At 37.4% G+C, this 27,085-nt stretch overlaps 1 protein-coding gene across 3 annotated transcripts; it reads right to left on the bottom strand.

The window, feature by feature from the left end:
• Nucleotides 1-26,861, bottom strand: SEPSECS (Sep (O-phosphoserine) tRNA:Sec (selenocysteine) tRNA synthase). Of its 3 annotated transcripts, none has more exons than XM_032109414.1 (11): nt 26,669-26,859; nt 25,167-25,321; nt 22,830-22,948; nt 22,583-22,741; nt 21,873-22,026; nt 17,481-17,583; nt 15,184-15,313; nt 14,970-15,061; nt 7,832-7,925; nt 7,140-7,230; nt 1-6,008 (listed from the first exon to the last, which is right to left on the bottom strand). In XM_032109414.1, the coding sequence occupies exons 1-11, from the start codon at nt 26,780-26,782 to the stop codon at nt 5,759-5,761; spliced, it is 1,461 nt and encodes a 486-aa protein (XP_031965305.1). In that variant the 5' UTR covers nt 26,783-26,859; the 3' UTR covers nt 1-5,758. The 3 variants fall into 3 exon arrangements, with proteins under 3 accessions (XP_031965305.1, XP_031965306.1, XP_031965307.1); XM_032109415.1 differs by lacking the exon at nt 26,669-26,859 and adding an exon at nt 26,222-26,371; XM_032109416.1 differs by lacking the exon at nt 1-6,008 and adding an exon at nt 6,310-6,788 and having other exon boundaries at nt 26,669-26,861.
• Between the last annotated feature and the right edge of the window lie 224 nt (nt 26,862-27,085).

Here is a 27,085-nt window from a genome sequence, read left to right on the forward strand (position 1 = left end):
TAGTAAGCAGACTTGTATTTAATTAAGAGTTTATACAGTATGTTGCAAAAATTTTTGAAGACATTTCTCTAGAAAATAATAGACATATTATTTTCCCTCAAGAGCTACATTTCTCAATTGGACATATTGCAGACCAAATTAAGCTCTTTTCCCTTCTTCAATTCCTCACACTCCAGAAGTTGCAGGTTTAACTCCTCAACAGTAGCTGTGTCTGCAAACTAGCTCTACTTCACATGTGCTTGGCAGCCCAATACCAAAGCAAAGCAGGAATGCTTTCCCCTGCTGGGCACTGAATTCTCCTGCAGCCAGAGCTCAGGGCTGCACCTGTGATCCACCAGCTGCAGGGCTGCAGCAGCGCACCCTGCCCCGGTGCCTATAGAGGTGGCTCAGAAACAGTTTAGGTAATGGACAAGAATGGCTGAAAACATTTTTTACATGAGTTTCCATAGCAATATGAGCCTTATATATCGCAAGAGCCAAATACATGTAACCAATGAAGAAAGCTTCAAACATGTTGGGAGACCTTGCTCCTTTTCCCTGTATTTTGGCCATGTGCTCCTCTGGTACACTTCAATCACAAGAAGTTTGCCTCAGAAACAGTTTTTGGAGAAAACAGATCAGTAGTGCTACGTGTTCATCTTGAATTCCCAAGTGGTGTGTTCCTACTTGGGATGCCTAAAAAAAGATCAGTAACACATACATCCCTGCTGCTGTCATAGTACGTGTACATAACCAACACCACCCTCCAAACAGCTGTAGGTGTAAGATGGTAGCCTAACGTTTGCAGCCCTTTGAGAACAAGGAATAGGAAAGGTAGCACCCAGCTGAAACTGCTGTACTTTTTCTATTCACATTATGTTAAAAACCAAACAGTTATAATTTTGCTATGACTGACTCAGCCTGAATTGGAATACATGATCTAAAGGCAAATTAAATTTCACCATCCACATTAAGAAATCAATTGAGCTTCTGAACTGGATCAGCTTTGAATTTAGTTGAAATGTGGTTTGATGAAAGACTCCTGTTCAGCAGCAGATATAATTATCACACCCATCTTAATTAGATCATGAACTTGACTTTAGGATCCCCAAAGGAGTGTGGAAAGCTTGGTCCAGTTACACTGAACTTGGTCCAGAACACTGAAGCTTATCCATCAAGATAAATATATTACCAATTCTTTGATACAACAGATGCTTGATGAGTAACGGAGCAAATGCCTTTTTAACTATGGTTTTTTTAAAGGATTATTAAACTGCACTAGAGTGTATGCTGTTATCTTTGAGGGGAAAAAAAGTATAATATATGAAAAACAATTATTACAGAGCACATGGAACACAATTTTTCAAGCACTAGTTTCAGAATTAAAAACATTTGAACAAAGGTTCTCTGGGGAGAGTCACTTTGTAACCAATTCAAGGCTTTAAATAGCTATTGTTTAAAAAAATTGTCAGTTATAGAAATTGTTTTCCCTTCAGATTCCAAATCCTGTCAGACCAGGGTGATTAAAATGTTGCATTAAAAAAGGGGGGGAGGAAAAGGCAATCTAATCTCCCCTTATAAAAGTAACAGCAGCAACTCAATTTTTAAAGTATCATGAACAAAAGGCTGTAGCCCATCTATCATTCACATATGGATCCATGTAATGATTCTTCAATTAGAATTATTATCTGTACAGCAGGTGAAGACTGAGAACTGCTGATACACTGCAGATGAGAACATTTGCTAGTCTCTGGGCTCCAGCCTTTCTTAAAAAATGATGATCACACAATATAGATTGCTCGGTTTATACGTGTATTAAGCTGCAATGCCAGCATTTACATTTGCAACATTACAATTTTGCTTTCTTAGGCTCAAGAGAATTTGCTGCATCTGGTAGATTTTATTTGCTTTGTGTCTAAGGCAATTGTTACGAGCAAAGCACAAATAGGCAATATTATTGCTCCAAGTCCTCTGTTTTGTTGATTATCTCAGATACCACCAAAAAAAAGTAAACTAAGAGTGGGCCTGTGAGATGGGTCATTCAGTGTCAGTTCACTTGCACTATATTATCCCAGTGCTATTTTTATAAGGCACAGCCATCTGCTCCCTCATTTCTTCCACCTGTATAGATCCAGACAGTCTAAGATGCAACATCAGAGGGAAAGAAAAGCACCTTGCACAACAGTTGCAGGCCCTGTAAAGGGGGAAAATCACTTCGGTGGTTCAGACTGCAGCAACCTGAGTGGTCCCTGCCTACTCTTGCACCGCATCCCGCTGCCAAAGGTTACTGTCTTGGTAAGCAAGTATCTGTAGCACACCCATACTGCAGCAGCACAGTGGGCGTTGTGCTGGCTCTACAGCCACTACTTCTCAGCCTGGCACTGCTCAAACACACCCCAGTTTCAGTGTTTGGGAACACAGCGCATGAACAGCTGCCGAGCAGATACAGGGCAGTAACTTGGAGCAGCAGACAGGTAGCAAGAACGGTAACCTCCTAAACCTGTGTTCTGAATCCTCAGCTCTTCTGGAGTCTTCCAAGTGCTTGCCCATTCCTATTTCACTGGTAATCACATGCTGTGAGCTAGAAGACGATGGAGAAAGGTCGCTACATAAACAATAGCTGTGAGACAGCCTTACTAAATGGGCATCGCTTCTTGGTGTTTCCACTTGGATTCCTGCTCTATGAAACCTGAGTATGTTGCGAAGCCCAGGCAGCCTTCCCAGAAGTCTCCCTCATAATGTAGGAACCTGGAGACAGCAAGTTGGCTCTTACAGATTTTTGAGCCATGTGAAAGTGTTTAGTGACATGTGTAGGTAGAGATTAGAAAAAGGGGTGCAACTTAATTAAGGAGCTTTTCTACTTCACTGTACAATCTTGGAAAGATCTTCACAGAACACAAATATTGTTAATTTGTTATTTGTTTTATGCTTGATATATATTTGATATATGCCCATGCTGTTGTCATCTTTCACAGCACTGCTTTTAGTGGGTGAGGGCTGCCATAGCCATGAAATCTCTCTGTAACTGTTATAAAAAGGAAATGAAACCTCTGCTCATGGGTATATGGTCCAGTGTTATTTCACTACTTCATTATAGACATTACTGAATAGAGAATAAGAAATTTATACTCTTACTTGAGAAATACTTTTTATCCTCTACTGAATCTCCTGTTTCAAATATGCTATAAAGAACCACGTCTTCTCCATTTACTTGGAAGTATACTGCCATTTGAATTACTTAAAATTTCCTTACATTTATGTGACATTATAGAATGGTTCTGTCTCTAAAAAATGAATATTAATTAAAACTGAAGACATTTATGGAGCTAAAACAAGCAAACAAAACTGAAAACTGGTACAAAAGCTTACCAAAGCAATATAACATGAATATTTAGTTCAAGAGCTTATACCCTATGGTGAGACACATTTCTCAAAATATTTTAGATTTTCTCACTTCAGGTGGCTTCACTAAGATCTGTGAAGAACTTGAATGACACAAATTAATTTTATTTTTGTTTTCAATTAAATCCACCACCTTATTTTTTTTAATAAATGAAGTTTAAGAAGTAAAAATCAAAACAGACTACTGAGGTCGATGAACTCTTGTTTAGAGCTTTGTTGAAATTTTCAGCTTTGATTGCAAATGGGAAACACTTCAAAGACAGAAAAACCCACAAATCGAGGAAACAGTTCAATTTGTGTTAGAAGTGACTGAATTACTTGCAGCAGACAGTTTATTACGAGACCAAAAAAGGCAGAAATTTCTTCCTCTCAGAGAAGGCAACTGCTGTTTTCTTTATTCAGAATCAGGATACTACTCATCAAAATGCTTATTTTAGCTGCTATCGCACATCTCCCTGAACTCTTGTAGTAATAAGGCTAACATTCACATTCTGCGACTGAGTATAAATTATTGATTTAGATGACCATTCAGGCACCAAACAGCAATATCAAAAAACGGGAAGAAAGGTATCACTGAGGCCTGGTGGTTTTCACTGGCTGCTCCAACATACAGAATACTGAGGCAGTAAGCTGCAGAGATGTGGCTCCAAAGTTTGTGGAAGTTTTACTGACTGGAAAAACTGAGGTACAGCAAGCTCTCATTAAAAAAAAAAAGGGGGGGGGGGAGGGGAGAGGAAAGAGAGAGAAAGAAAAGACTTACATCTCCTTACAGCCACAAGGGCTCAGTGGCCAAGTTACCTGACCTGTCTCCTAGGATGTGTTTGTACAGCAAACAACACTGTGACTGCAGTCCAGGGAGCTGTACCTGCACAAGCTCTAATCAATCTAACCTGTAACTCCAGCAATAACAATGTGGAAGCAGCACTTAAGCTTAAGATACAATGGACCTCATTAAGTGAGAGCACCTTCATGATGACTAGCACAGTATTAACTCCCACATACTAGCATCACTTCTTGTATGAATCCATTTGAATGTGCTGGACAGACGATCTCTCAAAAGCACCACTATTTTGATGAAGTGATTTACAGAGGGCTTTGAAGGACACATGTCTCAGATTCCACCCAGCAAAGTAACTAAAATGTTTCTTGACATTTAGAATCATTAATTGTGGTATCCCAAGCAATACTGCATCACAGACAAAGAAAATGTCTTTGAACATTATGCTTACTTTGAACAGTAAATGACATAGAAGCTATGTACAATGTAGTAACCACATTTAAGAACTACACATTTTGCAACCTGCAGCACTGTCACTCCAGTGATATGGAACCTTTGTTTCAGGAACAGACTCTGAATCTATTGTTTGCTTAATGAATTCAAATCAGTAACTGCCCAGAGCCACAGAAACAACAGTGCCAATGGCAAGGGACACTACAAAAATGGAAGTATATACATTTCAACAACAGTAGACTAAAAATGCCAAAATACTCTCATGTCTCACTGGCTCTTAAAACCACTGCATTAATCCTACATGGCATTCCTCCTTTTCAGTGAGTTTTTGATCTGATCACATATCAAATCAGAAGAATGAAAATTAAAAAAACAAAGCCAAACGCCCCCCAATGACTGTACCTCTTCATTCCACAACCCCTGACTCTCAGTATTAAAGCTCCCTTGGGCTGCTGAACAATGCCAATGTTTTCAAGAGCTGAGTACTGACAGGATATGAGGTACTCTAGGTTCCTCTTTGCCACTAGAGACTGACTAGTTGTAGGTAATTCATGACAGGTGAGAACACCTGAAAAACATTACTATTCCAACTCTGTCATTTCCCCATGCAGTTTGAACACTGTATCTAGTAAGTGCTATCCCAACATTTGCATAGAATTTGAAAAGAAATTAAAAGTGACACTTTCACTGATGAAAAACAAAGTATTTTGAGAGCAGAGAAATGTGGTGCTTGGATGGTCTATGCCTAGGAGGGAATTCAGTCACTGTCACAGACAATCTTATTAAACAAAAACATATGAATAAACATCCTGTGATTTGGTAAACACTGGTCCAAATAGCCACACACAGATCGAAAGGCAAACTCTGAGTCTAATATTAACATAAAGCTTTACTTTGGCAGATATTAAGTGCATTTTCTACATTGCACAAAACTTGTGTCTGGTTCTTTGTTCTTGGAGAGAGTATCAACTACTTTCTTAAAGCTGAATTCCACCCAAATTTTTATTATTGTTTTCAATAACAAGAATATAAGATCAAGAGTAAATTTCTGCACTGCAGATGCACAGTCCTAACCCAATACAAACCCGACACACTTCAGACACCATCTTGCTACTTCATTTTGCTGTGTTACAAAATCTGTATCTTCTAGTCTTCAAGTTGTTCTGTGGCTGCATTAGAATCACTTATTTCATTCATACACTTTTCTTGCTTTCCTTCTTTTCTAAAGGTCTTCAAACACTTGTCAAGTCTTTTTAGGAATACATCTACATCTTGCTTTTTAATTCCAATTGCTGAGGCAGCATTGAGGTAAGCACAAGGATAGTCATTTGCATGTGACATAAAGCCTTTAAAAGTGTAGTTATTCACAGTTTGCACAGATCCACAGGGAACAACCCTGAAACAAACAAACAAAATAGTGATTCAATTAAAGATGCCTTGACATTTTATGTGGTACCCTAGATTGAACACGATTACACAAATTCCTACTGAAGTAGGGAGTTGCTATTCCTACCACTGATGCTCAACACCAGCATAACTTTTAAAACTGTTGAAATGCCAGGTCAAACAGTGTGTACTACAGAAGAATTACTTATGCAACAAAAGGGAAAACCTGAAACGTTCACATCAGGCAAAGAATTTCAGAGTTTTAACTTCAAAAATTGAAACTCTTGAATAATTTCAGCCAAAGATAGTTAAAATTACAGGACCAGCCAAGGTTAGGACAGGCAAATTAAAAAGAGCATCTAGCCACAGTACATATAGATTTACTGTCATTCATCTGTGCAGGAAGTGGAATAATCCAAGCTAATGAAGCATACCTTCTGACGTGGAAACATTCAGCTCTGCTACAAAAAAATAACATTAAGTCTATGGCAGAAGTGAGCATGGCAGCAGTAATATTCAGATTAAGGAATGCTGCCAAAACAAATTTTAAATCATTCTCTTCTTCTAAAAAGGTTTAAACCAAAATCATTAAAAATTATTTGGCTTGCATTTTATTGTAACAGTGTCTCTAAGAATAAATTCAGCTCAGACTGGCTTAGGTTATAGTTTTTACATTTTTTTATTTTTAACACAATTAGTTCAAGAAAGCAATTTTTTTTTCCATTTTACAAAAAGTTATGTAGGATATTGGAAGCTTATTCCCTTGACATCCAGCATAACCATATTTGTGCTGCAATAAACAAAACAAAGATCTTACACATAAACTATACGATCAGACAACATCTGGAAACTAAATGAAACCAAGGGATACTAGGGAATAACGACACTAAATTAAAGGGGAATAGATTATCTATTTAGGTTACCAAAGTTGACATAGGAAGCCTCACTGCTAACTCAGGCAGGGAGACATTACTAGTCTATAACAGTGATGAAGAAGGGTGATTGCTCTCTAACTTGTTATTGTCAGACTGCCTTTTGTAATCATGATACAATTGGTATAAAACACTTACAGGATTTCATACAATATATGCTAATACACCCCCCACAACTCCCTAGTTTTTTTAATTCATAGTATCCTTACCTTGCTCCAGAAACTTGTCTTGTGAAAAGCATAGATCCAAGCTGGGTAACAGCAGCATCGTTAGTTTCATCTAGATTCTTCAGTGACATGGCTAAAGTAACATAAGGTCAGGTTAAAACTGCTATAAAGCTGCTTTTTCTCCAAAGAACCACCACAAATGACAAGTGCTTTCCAATAGCAATAATCTAGCCAAATATTTGTGTTCACATACAAAGAAAAAAAAGAAACACTACATAGAATAATTTTTGATTTTTCCACAAGCTGTCATAGATTATTCTTTGGTTAGACTATATGCAGATTCTACACAGGTGGGCATTTTTATTTTGGTGTTCAGCAGAAATTCTGGTTAGAACAAATACCTTGAGTAGGAATTCCATATTCTCTTTTACAACACTAAGATGATGAGTAAAATAATCATACCCTAATTTATTTTTAAATCTACCTTTTATAAAGTATTACTACATGCTAACATCTTCTGCCTGTCTTCAATTAATTTGTGCAAATGAATATGTTGGACAGGAGCAAAATAATGGGTCCAAGTTACTACTCTACTTTTATAGTAGGTTACCTTATTGGGTTCAATTTAGTAGAGTGTAGTGACGTTTAAATATATAGGAATGGTATGTGAAAGTGCATTATGAATCCACAGTATATTAGTTTTTTTTTTTTTAAGTTAAAACCCCAATAATTACCTAAGGAAATGGGATTATGTGGTGTCTCTAACAGTCTCTCATTGTGGTTATCTGCCAGCTTCTTCAGCTCACATGAAAGATACAAAAACATCTCCTGAAAAAAAAAAAAGCAGTATTTTTTATTATTAGCTATCAAACAGAGAAAATAGTACCTATTTCACAAAACTGTTAAGTCTTCATTACATCCTACAGGTGCTCAGATGATTCTCTTTTCATGTGTACCAAGTAAGTGGATCAGACAATTCTCTGAAATAATTCTATAAAGGAAACAGCTCCATTTCCTGAACACTGTTCTTATCTCTAAAGCTGATACACAAGTCTCTATCTGGTCTAATATATATGCTTGGGATGTCATTTATTCTCTCTGTGGCCCTGAAACCTAGGGAGGTAAAAAATCTTGAAGAGATTCCCACTGCACAGCAGGTCTTACCCCACCCCACTTTTCAAGAGCCTTCCTGTGTCCCAGCCCCTCTAAGCCACTGAGAACGAACTGTTACCATCACAGATGGCCACGTTATGGCAAATGGCTCCTCACTCTGTCTTCTCTCCATTAATACATTCCAGACTAAAAGCAGTATATTCTGTTGCCATGTATCACACAATCACATTTCCCACTAGTGCAGAGACTTCTTTTTTTGTATGACAATAAAAATCCAGTCTCTTAAAGAGGCTATGAGTATACATTTGACTGTATTTTGTTTCACACAATACACACTCTCCTGAATACTCAGCTCTGTTGAGCAGTCTGTCCTTTTCTTGGACCCCCCTCCTGTTCAAGCTGACTGTAAGAATGGAAATATCTGAATTTCTGCTATCACTTAATTGGATTGCACCTTTACTGTGAAAGTGTCATAAGACTGAGACTTATAAATACTTTGGCCCAGATACAAGTCACACTGCACATAAAAGGCTGTTTCTCTTACTTCATCTGTATTTTATATCCTCCCTCTTCCCCAGTAGAAATCTATGATAATTGCTCATGCTCTTTCTCAGTTTAATATATTCCTCTTCAGATATCAGCTCAAAACACTTATGGACACAGTGAGAATAAACACCATTCTTCTTATTGTATGCTTTAGCTTTTTTTCCATCCTTTTTAATGCTTAGTCTCTCATAAAAACTAGCAAAACCATACAGACACCGGGTAGCCTTTTTAGAAGATATTAAACACCAGATTTCTCCTCTTTCAGGCCATAAAAATTGTCCTGCTTATCTGCTTCAGTGTGCCTGCCTGTTTAAGCATCCTCATCAATTTCTGGACCTGACAAGTGATTTTTCATTCTTTAAATAGAATTACCTCTTCTGTTTGTAGACCAGTATCCTGCTTTGACCTGTGGACTCTGACAGATACAAATTACAGCTTGTGATCAAAATTATGCTTTTGAACAGATCCTCCCCAAGGTCTTATGAAATCAAATGAGCTTTGTGGTACCTAAGTTAGAAGAATGTTACAGCTGCTTTTCTTGAACCACTGCAGGAAACCTCGTCTCCCTTCATGAGCGACTAAATGAACACAGCTCCCCACCTGTACTTCCTAATACCACAGAACGAATTCAGGAGAGAAAAAAGTACCCTCCTACTGTCTAAATAAATTAGGCTATTGATACAACTACCCACAAAAACATAAAGCTTCTGTAATACTTGAAAAAACAAAAAAATTGGGGAGGTATATATGTTTAATTATCAGAACTGGAAACCTGTGAAAAATCATTCTTGTTTCCCATAAATCAAGTGATTTTATGGTTTCAGTCCAGAGTTTATTTACAGTTCACTCAGAGAAGTTGAAAAATATTTATGTTTCAGATGTTCAGACACTTTTGCCTTTCCTCTGGTCCCTCACTGTATATAAGCATATTATTCATTTGTTACTTTCCATAATACGCATCACTAATGTGCTAGCCATTTTATTAGCTTTTTTTTTGGAATACAAATCATAAATTAATTTGTGCTCCCTCTGCTGGCTACTGACTCCTAAAACTGAAGCAAAGTATTATAGAAATAGACATAAATTGTGCCTACTACGGATATATTACTGGTGAAATTAGTACTGAGAAAAAATATACTGGAACAAGACCAATTTTCAAAAAATATTTGTGTGTTGTATCTAGGGAATTCTCTGATAAATCTCTTTAGTATTGCTGAAAGGAATACTGGAAGTATTACTGAAAGCTGGTATAAAAAGTTACCACTGCATAAAAGTATTAAATTTAATTAAATCTTTTCAATGAAATTAGGTTACTAGATGAGCCTTTACATACATAGGAATTTGTTAAAACAAAAGAAAATGGAAAGATGGCAAAAAAAAATCCAAGTATGTATTTTCATCAGTTTGACTGAAGCTACATGAACATAAATTCAAAGTTTCCTCTTTTTATGAACAACACTATTTTGCATCTTTCCATTGGAAGCCCTCTAGATATTTTATAGTTTCAGAAGTTTGTTGCAAAATAGATTAACTGCCTTTCCAAAAAATGGATTAAAGCAATATTTTTGTGAGGTCAAATCTATAACCAACCTCCATTATAAAATATTTCTCTTATATGGAAAATTTATAAGTACCCTAAGCAATTATATATAATTGAGCTCTTACATAATAGATTTTCTGTAGCAGGCACTCAAGTTTTCTCCAATGAACCCAACTATTATGCTAAAGTTACACTGAGCAACCCAGGCACTAAATGTCAGTTAAGTTTCATTATTTAATTCACTCTTTTACCTTAGAAACATATCACAAAAACTCATTATGCTAGAGAAATGAATGCTAAACTATGTGGAAATATCTTTCACTTCTGGTTCTTCCAGCACCTAAGCCAACAAAACACCTTAAAAAGCAAAGAACAAGTCAACAACACTGTATGCATCAAATATGCCAAATAACTCAATGGTTTGGTCAAAACAGTGTACTTTCACATACATATACACAAATATTTTCAAGAAGTATTGTAACAATCATCAAAAATATTTGAATCATACTATATTTACATTATAAAACTATTTTTAATAGAACCTACCCTAGTATGGGTGATTCTTCATTTGTTGCTCCATTGTGATAGGCACTATTATTGCAAACGAAAATAACTAGAGAGAAACAAGTAAGGAAAAAGCCAGTAACTCCAGAGAAAAAGAAGATAGGGGTAATAAGCTATCAGTCCCCCACCAGCTGACAAAGAGGCAGCTGATGAAGGCCAGAAAAGTTTTTGTGCAGGGTTGAAACTATCCTAGCTGGCTCTAACCACCTGTAACACTCTGCCTTCCTCCCCATGTTACTCTCATTTGAAGAGACAAGCTGTCCTCAGGGAACAGCCACAGAGCTGCTTATGGCAGGGTAGAGGACACTGCACAAGAGTCATTTTACAGCCTCTTCACACTAGACACAGACTGCCAGCTCTCCTGTGCTTGCCTGAGACTGATCTGGTCCCATCTTACTTTGCAGCAGCAGCTGTTTTATAATGCAACCATCACAGCCTCTGCTCTACTTTGTGCCTCAGAATGCCCAGCTGCATCCAAGCTGTGATCTGACCAGGCCACTTGGTGCACCACGCCACCCGTCAGAGAAGCTGCAGTGCTGAGCATGGACACCTACCAGCAGATAAGAGCCTAGAAGAAGCCTTACTTTACTGAAATGCAGCCAAACACATGACAAGCTATTTGTGTTTGTGTGTCACACCTCCATATACCACATACCCCTCTCAGATTCTGTTGCATTGCAGGAATTTTATTCTGGATTTATACCAGAAAGTTTTAAAAATACGAAATTAATTACAGAACCTTTAAATCTTTATATCATCTGTATCTAACATAAGTGTAATCTAACAGAAAGTGCCCAGTAAGTCTTGCCAATCTGATTTGGTAACAGTCACAAGTTTTGGTAACTCACAATTTTTAAAGGTCTTTCTTAAAAACAGCAATCAACACATTTTCTCTTCAGCATTTGCAAGACCTTGAGTTCAGGGTCCCTGTGACCCATACTTCTCCAACACAGGCTATAAGAATGGAGGCCTCTCTGAAATTTCCATCATGTTTGGCACTTGTTTAACTACACAACACCATATAAAACAGTTCATTTAAACTCATTTGCCTCCAGCTACTCTAAAGTTTGAATATGGTTTGAATACATATACTTCACATGAGGAAAATCCTACAATATTCTCATGTTTGATATGCTACAGTGTAGCAAACCGACTAGAAAAAAAAAGAGGAGCAACAAATGTCTATCTCACTTTGAGAATAGCTGATCTTTTTTACATTTTTAATATCCCTCATGAAATGGCTTTCCTCTTCTTCCATCATAAGTAGAGCAGCAATACAAACTCACACTGAACTGTACAAATAATTTATTCCAATCAGAACAACTACATCAATGATAACTCATGAAACATAAACCCAGTATTTTACTGAATTGTAAAACCCAAACAATTTCCTCCCACTCTGTATGATTTTAAATATTTTAGATACATAGTCCATAAGGACATAAAAATAACTCCAGTTTTAATCTCAGAAAGTATGCAGACAGATGGATACCAATATGAAAATCTATCACATCCCACAGTAACAGAGAAATGCGTTTAAGAAAATGATAATTATCTTGATTGTTAGATTAAAGAAAGTCTAATGAGGAAATCCGTAACTGCTGAAAACAAAACAAAACCATCACCTCTTCAATAATACAGGTAAAATAATTAGTTAAGTCGATTAAAAGGACCATATTGGAAAATAGCAGGTATTAAACCTGGTCTGTAGAATTCTGAATGTAAACCCTGAATGTAGGGTTCTTGCTCTCCATAAAATTCGACATGACAACTAAGCCTGTTGTTCATGCCATTACACAGTGCAACAACTATATTTACTTCACATGGCCTGGTTTAGACACACACATACATATTTGAAAATAGCAACTTTTATGACCTAGAAATGTAAAATACGGGACATAACATAACCTGTACTGAGGCATCGAAAGTCGCTATAAAAACATGACCTTTACATAATGTTATGAGCTCCTTAAAAGCAAAGATATCAACAAATTTGGCTATGGACCAGCTGTTATCTGCATTGCAAAAGGACCTAGAATTGCCTACTGAGATCAGAAAACCACTGTTCTAACCATCACATAAAAGTATAAAAAGGAATTCTGAAAATTCAGTACTCCTTCATATCACAACATATAATCTCATACTCTTGGACAATTGCACACTCCACAACTTCCAGCTTGTCAGAAAAATCCCACGCCATGTATACGCTCCTCTCCCTCTTACAATTTCTTCCCTTCCTGTATTAAACAGCTAATCTGTGTAAAAGAAAAACTGGGCAGATTATTTCTTCCTTGCTTGTGCGAGACAAATCTCGTCTCAGTAATATTCTGGTCTGTCTGGCCTAAGCTCAAATAACCTGAAGTAACACCCACACGAATGAGGATCAGGTAAAAAGAGAAAGAAAAAAAAATACCTGAAGCTTTTTATAGCTGATTTTTTTTGTGTGAGTAGGTGCAGCTGCACCGGTATAGAAAGGAGTACTCAATGTCAAGCTATAAATAGTTCCTGCTGGAAGCTTAACAGCTCTGCCTCTGCTTCCTCAGAGTACAGGCAATAAACTATCCCTATTGCATTTTTACAATTCAGGAACAAACACATTCAAGCAAAAATGTTTCTATTTCTATAGCAAATCCAATAAAAGAAACATATTTATGCCGTATAAAGGCTCTGTTTATCGAGAATACTCACATTTGAAATAAAAAGACCTGAAGTTGTAAAAATATAATACTTTATTCACTTCAGAATTCTACTTCCAAGAAAATGAGATGACTCAAAGTATACAGCTATTCATTAAGACATTTATGAAAAAACTATTATTTATGACTTGGACAATATTTCTACTGTCCTTTATACATCTGCTATTGGTAAAAATCTAGCATCAAAATCAGCTTTGTAGAAAACAATAAATTCACTTTAGATTCCTTTGGACATAAGAGTAAAGGGGAAAAAATACAATTTGCTTTTAATGAAGACACAAAACATACATGGCAATACATACAACAGTCCGCAATAAAATTTTGCAGTAGAGGCAAAAGTGGTAACTGCTTTCAGTGTTTCACAAGCTGTTCTCACTTTAGTTGCACAGATCACTTCTTAGTCACTGTAAGGCCACTAAGTTGGTTTGGTTTTCTATAGTCTAGCTATTCCTATGGCATCTCAGTTCCAGTACAGAATTTATGGATGCCTGTATAAGCAGCTAGAAATTAGTCAAAGCATCCAGAACTACTGCTCTGCCACATAATCAGAGACAGCAGCAAGCTGTCAGCAGGAAACAATCGGAACATAGTTTTCAAATAAAATAATGAAACAGATAATGCATAGTTAAAAATTATTAATGTAATAGTACTTAATTCACAGCATTTCCTTATATAAAGCCTCTATAAAAAGAATCTTCTGTATTACTACATAAAGAGAGAAAAATCCGGTATGTATTTATTCCAGAATTAAGGATAACTCAAGATATACAAATTCCAACCTGACATCCACTGGATTTTTGTGCAGTGCAATTATACCCAACTTAAAACCCATAGTCTGTGAAAAGCAGAGAAGAAACTTAGCTGTGTGTCTAGATGAATACCTAAAATGACAATACTTTCCTCTTTTTGTGGCAATGCACAGTATTTATAACCCAACCAGAAGCTGTGAATCTCCAGAGAATGTGGTACAGAAACATTTAATTAAGCACTATTATAGCACAAAGGCACAACAGGGACAAAAGAGGAAGAGCACAGACCCTGGGTTACTCTGAGTGTCCAATCTCCTGTCCTTGAAGCAGTGTGACCATGATAACACAGTACAGTATTTCTCCATTTAAGTTTTTGTGGACAAAATTCTACTATATTAGTCACACTTTGGAACAACAAATATGAATACTGTACAAGATAGTACAGGACCTCAGTTTAGCTTCCTGGTTTCAACAAACAACAACATGGAAATCATGCTTACTCGTGAGCACCATTTAGACAAGAAGTAATTATATCAGACTTTCCAGATTCAGACTAAGTTCAATAGCTTTCTAGACAGAAACTGGATTTACTATACAAAGCAGTTTTGCAACAAGACTTTGTTACAGCTGACTTCAAGAAAATACTGCTTGCCAAAAAGCTTACCTTTCTCTCTTTCAGTAACTTTTTGTAGCCACTGGTTCCCAGAGACAGAAGTGTAATGAGGACATCTAAAGAAGGAGATGCAGATGCTCTTCCTGAAAAAAAACCCCAATATACAGATTAAAGTGGCAAAAATAAATTTTATGTGAAAGAGAGCTGATAATCAAGTTTTCTACAGTTATTTTGTATGGCTGAAATCAGTCCATGAACTAGTTACCTGGATACATTTTGCTGATCTCCTGAATGAAGGACTCGCTGAAGCCAGCAATGATAGCACCACCTACTGGAACCATAAAGTTTTTGTCCAAGCTCTGAACAAAAGCATCTATTCTGCCAACTCGAGCACCCTTTATCAAAAAGGACAAAAAATAAAAGCCACAGCATACATTAGAAAAAAAAGGAAACGCGATAGCATCATAACTATATAAAAGTGTGGCTAAAATAAATATAATTCCTGAAACTCTCAGATACTGCATTTCTGATCAAACATAAAAATCAGGGTATTATGTTTTTTTAGCACTGCTTACTATTACTACCGTTGTCTGCTTAACATAGTACCTTACAAATTCCCATGTTGCTGTGATTTAAAATATCAGTTTTAGTTCCTGCAAGTCTAAGTGTAGCTTCTTTTCAACAACAACCAAAAAGAAACCCCTCAAAATTTAACAGGAATTACACAGTTAAAACTGTTAAACCCCGAACACTTTCTACAAGTCTCACAATAAAAGGCTACAAGTTAATGCTTCATTAGCAAAGCTTTTTTCAATACATACATAAATTTGCAATAAACAAACAGGCTTGTTACAGCACTCCTTCTAAGGCTGCTTTCAAAATCAAGATTCAAGTAACTTCTTATAGCAGACATCCCCCACATCCTTATACCTAACCACACATATTTTCAAAGGAAAAAATGTAGATTCTGCAGTACATCTTCAATTTGAGTAGCATGCAACTGTGAACTGTACAATTTAAAAGTATGCAGCATAAGAGAACCTGAAAAGTAGGTTAAACTCCATACATATTAAAATACATGCAAATACACATATTTTCAAGACTACATACTAAATGCAAGAAGTAGAAACAGAGTTAATACCTATGGTAAACAGACTGAAAAAAGCAGAGCCAACTAAACCTCATTTATTAGTTCTATGTTTTGATAGCTTAATGCACAGGAGATAGGAAGAAGCACTCCAAGTTTGTCAGCTTTTTGATGGGAACATGAATGCCAGCAGCTACCATTTGATTTAATTGACAGGCGACCACCAGAGGAAAAGCACAACATGAAATGGTCTCAAAAGCTTTTTCCTGTGGTACTCTTGCAAGTTCTATTCACACTGTGCTCAGCATGTACATATTCCTAAGTACTCATTAATAACTACTTTCACATAAACAGAAAATTTTCTAGCACACAAAATAAACTTTGTAAAAAACCACAAAACAAATCAGAGCTCAAATGTATACATTTGCATAAGCAAGGAACAAACAACCTACCAAGTCTAGAAAAAATACAGAAACAAACCGCAGTAAAAATTCTATTTGTAGCATTATAGTCTGAAATGTTTATCATTAGAACATTTCATGCAGCAAAACCCAGCATTTCCACAGCCTCATTCATGTTAGTTTCTCACTAAACTTGTGCAAATTAAATACAATAAACATGTCCTAAGTACATTACAAATAAATCATATACCATTTTCTGTTTCATAAACTCCCTCAGTCTTTCAAGATTTAGAAATGATATTTCATGATATTTCTGTCACAATTGTACATTAAACTCATCTGTGTCCTGATAGCAATGTCTTAGCAATCAGAAAAAAAGATGACTAGCATATTTAAAATTACTAATAGTTCAGGATCCTCTGGATTCTATTAAAATTTAACCCCCTATTCTTTTGAATAGGTAACAGAAAAGAGAATATTGAAGAACAATGCACATACAATACAATGAGGAAAAATGCAAGAACTCTGTTTCACGATTGATTTGACTGATTATCAAGCAACATCCTCTTCAAACTAAACAGAAATGAAACTTTTTTGAACATAACATTGAACTTAAACCAGTTTCCTCAGCCATTCTCTGTGCCAACAATATTTTAACAGTGACAACATCTATCAAGTGCTGCTGTAGAATCCTGCAATTGAAAATCTGTAACTCATCCCGTTGAAGGCTTAATTTCTATTCAGGTATGATCCATTATGCCACTTTTAGTCAACAACATAAGGAAATATTTTAAGAAAGCTTATTAAGGACATTTTTCCATTATGAAAGACACATGAACATACACAAAACCTAAATAAATTTAGGGTTACATAAAAAGCACATAATAGAAACAACTATTATGTTTAAATTCTATTTTTGTCTGTTTTGCTTTCTCAGAAAATTGTTCAAATATCAGACATGCATGGGATTACTCTCAAAGCTACAAAGTATCTCATAAAATTTGCTAGGTTGTCTACAATCACAGATTTACTTATACTTGCTAAAAAATATTATTGGAAATACATAGCTCCTACCTGCTGGATAAGATGCATACATTTTGAAGACTGAAGTCCATATGCATTGTTGACAATATGTGGAATGTCATAATTAGCACAAATCACAGCCAGTTCCTCCAGCCTGAGAGCATAAAATTGTAATTTAGAGAAGCATTGATTACTGTAGCTCATCTTAGAAGTCAGAACATCAAAAGACTGAGAGGTCTACAAGGAAGTCAGAATGACAAAAGTAACTTTTTTGATTAGTACCTCAAGGCAGTATTTGTCATCTTAAGCTATAAAACTTAAGATAAACATTCTATTGGCTTTTACATACATTGCAAATTGTTGATCTAGCCTGAGACTTTTCTTGCTTCACTTTAAGTTTTGTCTGGACACCAGTAAATATATCCCAAACCATTCTGCTTTAGATATAAGCTTTGTTTTTTGTTACTTTAATGTTAACTAACATAGCTTTAGCTAGTTACTTCTTTCTTTTTCTCTAATATTCAACGTAAAAAATAGTCTATAGTAGTTTCAAGAGTGTCTTGGGAATCAAAAGCATCCTATAACAGGAAGTTTTTACATGTTTCTGTTTATTTCAAAGAACTAGCATTCGATCCTTTGGCTGGAATCTCACTTGCATGTTTCTGACAAACTGATTAGGAGAAAAGAAATTCTTTAAAGGACTGGAGGGCCCTCAAATGTCTGAATGTGGACATCAACAAATTGAAAATTTTTTCAGCTGTTTACTCTTCACTTGTCTTTAGAACCCCCTGAAATCACAGTGAGCTCAACCTGTATTGATTAATCAGTCAAATTAAGATTTATGCAAGCACACTGATCATTTAAAGTAAGATCATTAGGCATTTTAAACATACATATACGCAGTAGCCTTTTCTGAAGCACTCCAATCATGCTGTATTTTTAAAAAAATTACTCATGATTTTCCCCAAACTTTTGGATGTATTTTGAAATAGAATCTATTTGAAAAAAATTAGGCAATATAAAATAATTTAAAGTGATGATAAAGGTAATATTACCTTAAAAAAAAAAAAATCAGGAAACTCTACTTCCAATGCATTTTTACTCTATCTCCTTCTGTACAGCTTCTCACTGTAATTTACTGACATACATATAAAATGTGGCGGAGTATGAAAATGTTTTCCAAGAGGTGGCATTCCTTTGCATTGTACTTCTATTATATTGTCTGGTGTTGCTCTGCAATGCAAAATTCTGCTGCAAGTGTCATTAAATTTCCTTAGGAAATCATCATCACCATATTATCCTTAAAAAATCAAAAGTACTTTATGATTAGGAAACACCAGTAATATAATGTACATACTGATCTTCTACAGTCAAGATATTTGTCAGGTGCTGCATGTTCAATAATTTTTCACATTTATCAACACAGAATCACAAAATATTCTGAGTCAGAAGGGACCCACAAAGATCATCAAATCTAACTCCTGGCCCTGCACAGCACAATCCCCAAGAGTCACACCATGTGCCTGAGAGCACTGTCCAAATGCTTCTTGGAGTCTGTCAGGGTTGGTGCTGTAACCACTTCCCTGGGGAGCCTGTTCCAGTGCCCACCAACCCCCTGGGTGAAGAACCTCTTCCTGATATCCAACCTAATCCTCCCCTGACACAACTTCAGGCCATTCCCTTGGGTCCTGGCACTGGGACCACAGAGGAGAGATCAGTGCCTGCCCCTTCTCTTCCCCTCGTGAGGAAGTTGTAACTGCAGTGAGGTCTCCCCTCAGTCTCCTCCAGGCTGAACAGACCAAGTGACCTCAGCTGCTCCTCATACGGCTTCCCCTCATTAACAGAATACTTGAGGAAACATAACAATATGTAGGGCAAAGCTTTTGCCTTCTGATCTGCTGCTTCTTAGACTCATTCCTCACCTTCTAGAGAGACTCAAAGGAACATAGTTTCCCTCTTACATGCTTCTTTTCAAGCACAGGCAGAGAATTTCACCAAACTAGAAACACAGAGGGTATACAGCTATGTATGTTCATCTTTCTCACTTCTTGAAAATTAAAGGAGCAATAACCTATCTTCTACAAGTACTGAAAACAGAAAAGTCTTTTTTCCTAAAAATATTCTATTGAACAATTAGATCCATTTTGCAATACAGAGTGAGAATGCTAAAGTTTGAAGAGAATGTGATAGTATGCAAGAGAAGCAATCAATAAACAGCACCTGTCTGTACCTGCACCTGCTTCCAAGGCCTAGAATGCAGCATTGAAAATGCTACTAATCATATAATTAAAATAAAGCATTAATTTAAGTTCGCTACTGAAGTTCCAAATAGTCACAAATAGAGAAATATTTCCCAGTTTATTCTTCCTTTCTTTCTCTCTTGTTTGTTAAAGTTAATGAAAAGAAAGCTTTGTTCTTTTTTTCTACTACTGAAAAGTAAAAAGATACAGAATTCTGCTAAGCACATAAACCAACTGAAAAGGACACTTCTCCCCTTTGGTTCTCTTAAATACAGTAGTTTTAGAAACACCTCACAGCAACAGCAGGTAAAATACTGTCTGAGAACTGATGCCTCTCTGAGAAAGAGAGTTTATACACTAGAGAATTACTCCCACAGAGTTAAACAATACTTCAAAGGAGAGCCATAGGTACATTAGCCATAAAACTACTTAAAATTATAAAACATGACCACCACAACTAAATAAAGCCTTACAAATGCAGATATTTAAAAACAGACATTTAAAACTGCACCCTCCAGAAATGCTGTCAAGGTTTTCCTTCCTACAGGAAGATGAAGGTTATGGCCTTCAACAGTTGACAGTTTCCTTTAAACAGAAAGTACATTCAAATCTTCCTATATCTGTGGTATATCATAACATAGTGCCACTACCTAATAATTCATCTCTTAGTGGTAGAGGACAAAACAATCGCAGCATATCAAAAAGAGGAAGCAGAAAAGGAGAAGGTTCATTTACCCAAGCTGTAAAACAGACCATTCAATTTTGATAGCTGTGATTTAAGTTAGACAATAAATCTGCAAGTCAACTTCACGCAATGTTCATAGTATTCTGACAGAATTAGATAGTTTTAACTCTCATCTTTCCCTCTAGCAGCAAGCTTAACCTATGATGAATACCGGGGCTTTTTTTAAGCTACGAAAAGAAAGTGAAATATATCTTTACTTGCCACATTTCAGAGCCAATAACATTTCTTTCCCGTTCTTGTGAATAGACAACTAATTTTTCCAAATAACGAAATAATTAACAAAGAAGCACACACTGCAGAGGAACTCTAAACAAGTGTCTTCAATTTCATGATAAATTAAAAACAGAGAGAAATTACGGAGACACTACATATAAAACCATGTTTAAAAAGTCATCCTATTAGTATTTCCTATTTCAGCAAACTACATACAAGCCCACAAAAATACACCTGTTCAGTTGTAAAACATAAGGAATTTTTTGCTTTATTTTCTTAAGCAAATAGAGAAAGCAGGTTTTGCAAATGGTCATTTTGGACAAATGACTCAATATACCAAGTACTTCAGGCACCTGTACTCCAGCAGGTCACCTTCAGATTGAGAAATATTTCATAACCAATGCACAGGTTGAAATAATGTGTCAAATATTCTATTTCCTCTCTAAAACTGCAGTGTTCATCTCAGCTTCAGCTAGAGCTTGAATGAAATCTTTGTAGCAACTTCAGAAGTTATGTGTATGGACACATAATATTAGGAAAGAACGCAATGTATTTAAAATTTGTTTTAATGGTAATTTAGCCACTGGAAGTTGTAAGTAGCATCATCATGCAATCAGGCAGCAAATAGTGAAACCAAGGCACAGCAGGGCAAATTGTATCTTACAGTCATACAACACACCTGCCCCAGATGCTTCCAAGAGTTTCCTTTCATTGGTGTATCTTAATTGCCCTTATAAACATCAGTATAATACAGGAAAGAGTAACTCAAGCTGACTTTAAATTTAGCTGTAGCTTTTTTCTTTTCTTTTTTGTAACCGTTAACAGCCTAGCAAAATTGATCACAGGCTGGAGGAGAAGAGTAGAGAAGGCAACAGGAACATTAAAACATGGCATTAGCTATGGAGCTACATTTCCTGGATTATGTCTGAGAGTCTACTTTTACTACTTCCATGAAATTTTAAGAAAACCACTAGCAAAATGACATTAATTTCACAACAAGAGACCATCATTAACCTCACCTATATGACATGAGAAAATCCTTCTCTGTAATTCTCACCTTTTTAATATATTTTTCTGGAAGGGGATTAAAGTACCTTTGCTAACTGTTGGCAGAAATAATTTTAGCAAGATGGATGGTCAAAACATGGAAGTTTTGGTTGGTTGGGTTTTGTTGTTGTTGTTGGGGGAGGATGTTTATTTGTTTTTACAGAAACAAATAACACACATTTTACAAAGACTGCTTACCTATCAGGTACCCTTGGAGCAAAGCAAGATGTTGTAGAATGCACACAAAGAATATTTTCAGCACCAAGAGCCTTGATTTTGGTCTCCACTGCTTCGAGGTCTGTCCGTAGCTCATCACCTTCTAATACATTTTCTATCACCACAGGCTCAAAACCTGACCAAAAAAAGCAAGACCTGAATGTAACTCAACAAATCTCTGACTAATTTTGGGGGTTGAGTTCCAGTATACGTTTGAAAAACACTTCATGATACTGTTGTTTTAATAGATGCTAACAGAAAAGACTGTGCAAATCAGACAGACTGTCATCACCTTCTGATCACAATTCCTAGGACACAAGTTTTTGCATAAATTCAAGAGAGAGAGAGAGATTTGAACCATGAGCTTTGGTTTTACATAAATCTAAGGACAGCATATTAAGCATCTTACTCTGAGCGCAAACTGTAACTTCCTTAGTATTGTGTTCTCATTTGTCTACTTTATACACCTCTGTACCACAGCACACACCTGCATTTTGCAAGGCATTAGGAAGGCAGCATACATGTCTTAATTATATGTTGGAAATCAGGAGTGCAGAAATAGAGCAGAGCTACCAGGAGTTAAGCCTTTTTTGTATCTTACTGTAAGGATATGAATTGATCACTCTGATAGTTGGAAGTTTCGTATCTGTTAGAAGAACACACACTGTGTAATCAATCAGTTACCTTCTTACCTGCAGTTATCATTGATTTAAAGCAAGATTTCTGGTCTATACGAGGCCAGATAATGTATTTTGCCTTTGGTCTCTTGTGCCTCAATGTTAAAAAACACAGAGTTAGACTCATGCCTGTTGCCATAGGAACCACAAAGCAACCAGTCACTGTCCGGACACCTGCACAGAAAAAGCAAGTCAGAAATCAACATGAGGAACCCATGATGTAACTTCACAAACAACAGATATTTTTCAAATTTACACCTACCAGCCAGTTTTATAACATCCAGAACTACTGAATTAGTAAGTTTGTTCAAAAGGCTTGAACCTGCAGCCTTAGGCTGTACTGCAGAAATATCACCCGATCTTCCAATTCCATGAATCAACCTAAACAAAAGAAGTTGAAAACACGCATCAAGTTTTTTCACATTGCAATTCTTGTTGACTGAAGAGAATTTAATTTGATAAACAATTGTGGAAAACTTTGTACCCAATGCAACATCAATATCTGCCACAATGAATTCCATTTTAACAAACTACACATATTTGTATGAAATTTTGGGGGTTTTTTTTAACAGTAGATTAACAATGTTCCTGCATGCAAGTAAAAACTTTGAGAAGACCCATAGTAGCAACATCTTTAGCATCTGGCAAGTTTACTTTTAAGTGCACCTCAGCACTTCTTGATGTTTGTTGAAACAGCATTATAAATGCTGACATGTTCAGACACACAACCAAGGAAAACAAAAATGAGTTGTCTACAGTGTAGTGTAGCATAGACATAGTGGTATTATAGATACTTTCTTGACAAATGCTTCATCTTCATGTGGCAAGGAAATAACACATACTGTGACAAATACATACACAAAGCGATACATATCTATATATACACATATATATGTATCGCTTTGCCCATCTTATACATCTTCATCTATCATTTTGCTATTCTATGTTATCTATCATGGAATACCATGTCTCTCTGCATTCTGTTTATAAATTATGGTTATATCAAACATTATTTAGTTCAGGAGTGGAGGATCCTGAAGTAATTTATAAAATACAAGCTTACAAAACTAACTTCACCCATGGCTGAAAAGTAGCAGCTGATCAAGTAAGCTAGTAACAGTATACACCTACTTATAGCTTTAATTCTGTTTTCGTCCTGGCAAAGAGTAAAATGTAGTCCAATGAGTGTATGACATTCAGAAGCATGGTTTTACAGCTTAAATTTATTTTCCTGTTTCAAGTACTAAGTTGAAATCAACAAACACTTGGTAATTAATTGAAATTTACACATAATCCTCACTCCACCTAAAATATTTTCCTCCCTCATTCTTGCTATGTTCTTAATAACTGTCTCATATCAGTACTTTTTATTTTGTGCACGTAGGTACTCCTTCCTAAGGACTAATCCTCCCTAAGACTGAACCTTTATTAAGCTAAAAGGAGAGACAGCTTGAAAACCATCTCCTGCTACCTCCATCACTCCCAAAGTCACCTGTAAAACTTATTGCAGAAATAAATGGAGGGGAGGACACCTTGCTATTGCTTACACAGGTGACGCAAGATGCCAGGTGACAGAGCTGCCCTGGAACAACAGAAGCTGAACACCAGTTCAGGCTCCCTCTGGCCAGAAGCCAGGCATGCTTTCTCCAGTGCTGTCCAAAAGCAGAACTTCCTCAGATATCCTCCCCTCCCCTACCATGCATATCCTAATCTAGAGAGCTGTTCACAAAACTCAAAGAGCCAAACTGATGCATTACTGGACTTCTCCATGAACTTCTCGTGATACTGTAGGGCTTATGAAAGCCATCAAGCCTAAGTAACTCAACCTCCATAAGGTAAAGCTTACTAAATTTCTAGCCTCTGTTTTTGTGTTTATCTTTCAAGGAGAAACACCCTGGAATTTTCACTTTGTTTCACTCCCGTTGGATAAAACATCACAGCAAGGTACTCAGCACAGAACTCAAAACACATGCAAAAAAAGTATATTCGTAAAGAAATTAACGTAGTGCCTCTAAAATTATAGCATCCAACATGCCCATTAAGTGTCAGAAGGGCTACAAGCTAATAAAAGCTCTTTTTGTCTTTAGAGATCTCCTTACTTCATATAAAACCGATTATAGATGGACTGGGGTTTCCTCTACCTATCAACTAATCACATTATAAAGCTATTAACAAATACGACAACATACAAAGAGCTGTTCACTATCAATGTTCAATATTGTGCAACTACAATGTACAGTAGTTTTTAATAATATACAGATGAAAAGCTGCACCTTGTTATAAAAGACATGTACGGCATTATAGATTATTTTAAAACAGCAAGATCTCTACTTCCCTTGCACAGGACAACTCAACTTCAGCTTATACAAATTCAGCATACAGGACATAATCCTGACAAAGCATTTTTTCTTCTTTCAAGACTTTCTAATGAGTTATTAAATGAAAATGTAATGTAGAAAGCTGTATCAATTAAATTATTGCATTACATTATTTGCCTCAAACGCTACCAAGGTCTTAGATAAACAAAACCACAATAAAATATGCCATTGGAAAGTATTAATAATAAACCTGAATAATTCAAATTGTCAATAACTTGTACCTGTAATGCCTTCGGGCAACAAGCCCTGACACCACTCTTCCTTCCCTTTCACCAACGCCACAGTTGCCCAGGAAGTTATTGCTATCCATTATAGCAAGTTCATGAAGAAACAATTCAATGGTACTTTCATCCCATCCATCTTCAGGACATTTCCCCTTAATAATATAAAAGTAAATACAAAACTTGGAAATGAAAAATGAACAAAACTTAATGCAACTTGTTTGATTATTGTTACTCTCCTTTTTCATGCTAAACAGCAGTTTGTATTTTCATTATGCTCTTTTATACTATCTAATGTTATGAACCTGTATTCAGAGAAAAGTTAAATAATGATTTTTCCATGTATTAAGTACAAGTACATTAGCATACCCCAACATTAAAACAATCAGGATATTTTTCACCTTCAAGTGTTCTTTATGGTACACACAAAACCACTGCAGGGCATACATATTAATTACTCCCTACAAGACTATAGATTATTTGATGTATTCTCTAGACATGATGTACAACTACAAGAATTCAACAGAGAAAACTGCACAAAAGGGAATATATTCAGATATTAGAGAACCAAAAACAGGAGCAGAAGGGAAATACAGTTTTAATGTAACACATCTTCCTATCTACGCATTTTCCTTTCTAGTTATTATCTAATAGGGAAGGAAACCATTTCCAAAATATGTCAAAACCCGCAACCAGAAACATGCTCTTTCTTGTGCTCTTTACTGCATTAACAACTGCACCCATCTTTGCCAATTGCAGACAAGATTCTCAAAGGACAGGGACCCCTAAAACCATGAAGATTGTTATAGGTCCAGAGGATTTTTCAAATGCCCCAGTAACAAAACAGCTAGTTCAGTAAATCTGATTAGTTTCTGAAGTGTAGTATCAAAGTTAAGTTGGAAACAGTCGATGACATGACCGAGGATGCTCAAGAACCGAAATATTTGCTAATTCATTGACAATGATTTTTATACGCTGGAAGCAATGAAATACATTGCTTTGGCACCTTACAGGTACCACTTTTTACCTCGTGTAACAATGTGTTAATATCTTACTGTTTTAAAACATTCATTTAACCGTTCGCTGTGCCTTTCTCGGCAAATGCACAACCCAGGGCAGTATTTTTTTTTTTTCCTCCCAAACGCGGCCTTTTGCTCTGCGGCTCCGTAAGGTTTCTCCCGAGCCACCGGCCGGACACCGCGGTGGCGCCGTGCCAGAGGGCAGCGAGTCCGTGAGCCCGGGCGGCCTGCGCGCTCACGGGGCTGCGCGGGGCCGCCGCGGCCCTGCCCGGGCGGGGGGGGCTTCCCCGCCGAACCCGGTTGCTCGGAGGGCCGGCGGGCGGCTCCGGGCCGCTCTGCCTGCTCGGATCCCGGTGAGCGGAGGGCAGAAGGGCAGCTCTGCCCCACAGCAGACGGTGGTGCACGGAGACCGGGCTGCTCAGGGCAGTTGTACCCCACTCGGCTCCCGGTGCGCAGCGGCGGCGGGGGCGGCGGCCGCATTACCTGCTCCAGTAGCGCCCGCAGGCGCAGCTCGTGCGCGCGGCGGCCCTGCGCCCCCTGGCGCACATAGGCCGCCGTCACCAGCCGCTCGCTGCAGCCCTGGTTCTCCGCGTTCATGGCGGCCGCCGCCGCTCCCCCTCCGCGCCGAGCGGGCCACTGCGAGCCGGGCACTTCCCGCCGGGAAGGGGCGGGCAGAGGCGGTGCGGTGCGGCGCACGCAGCTCCGCGGAGCTCCGGGGCCCCGCCCCGCCGCCGGCTCCGCACAGCGGGCAGCGCTCCGCGGGGCCGCCCCCGCCCGGCCCTTCCCGGCCGCTGGGTGGGGCTGGGCCGCCCACGGTACAGGTGCGGGGCCGCGATGGAGCGGATCCGAGCTCGGAGTCTGTCACCGGCCGCATCCCCCTGTGAGGGGCAGCCCGCCAGA

The sequence above is a fragment of the Corvus moneduloides genome, chromosome 5, assembly GCF_009650955.1.
Source record: "Corvus moneduloides isolate bCorMon1 chromosome 5, bCorMon1.pri, whole genome shotgun sequence".
NCBI classification, from domain to species: domain Eukaryota; kingdom Metazoa; phylum Chordata; class Aves; order Passeriformes; family Corvidae; genus Corvus; species Corvus moneduloides.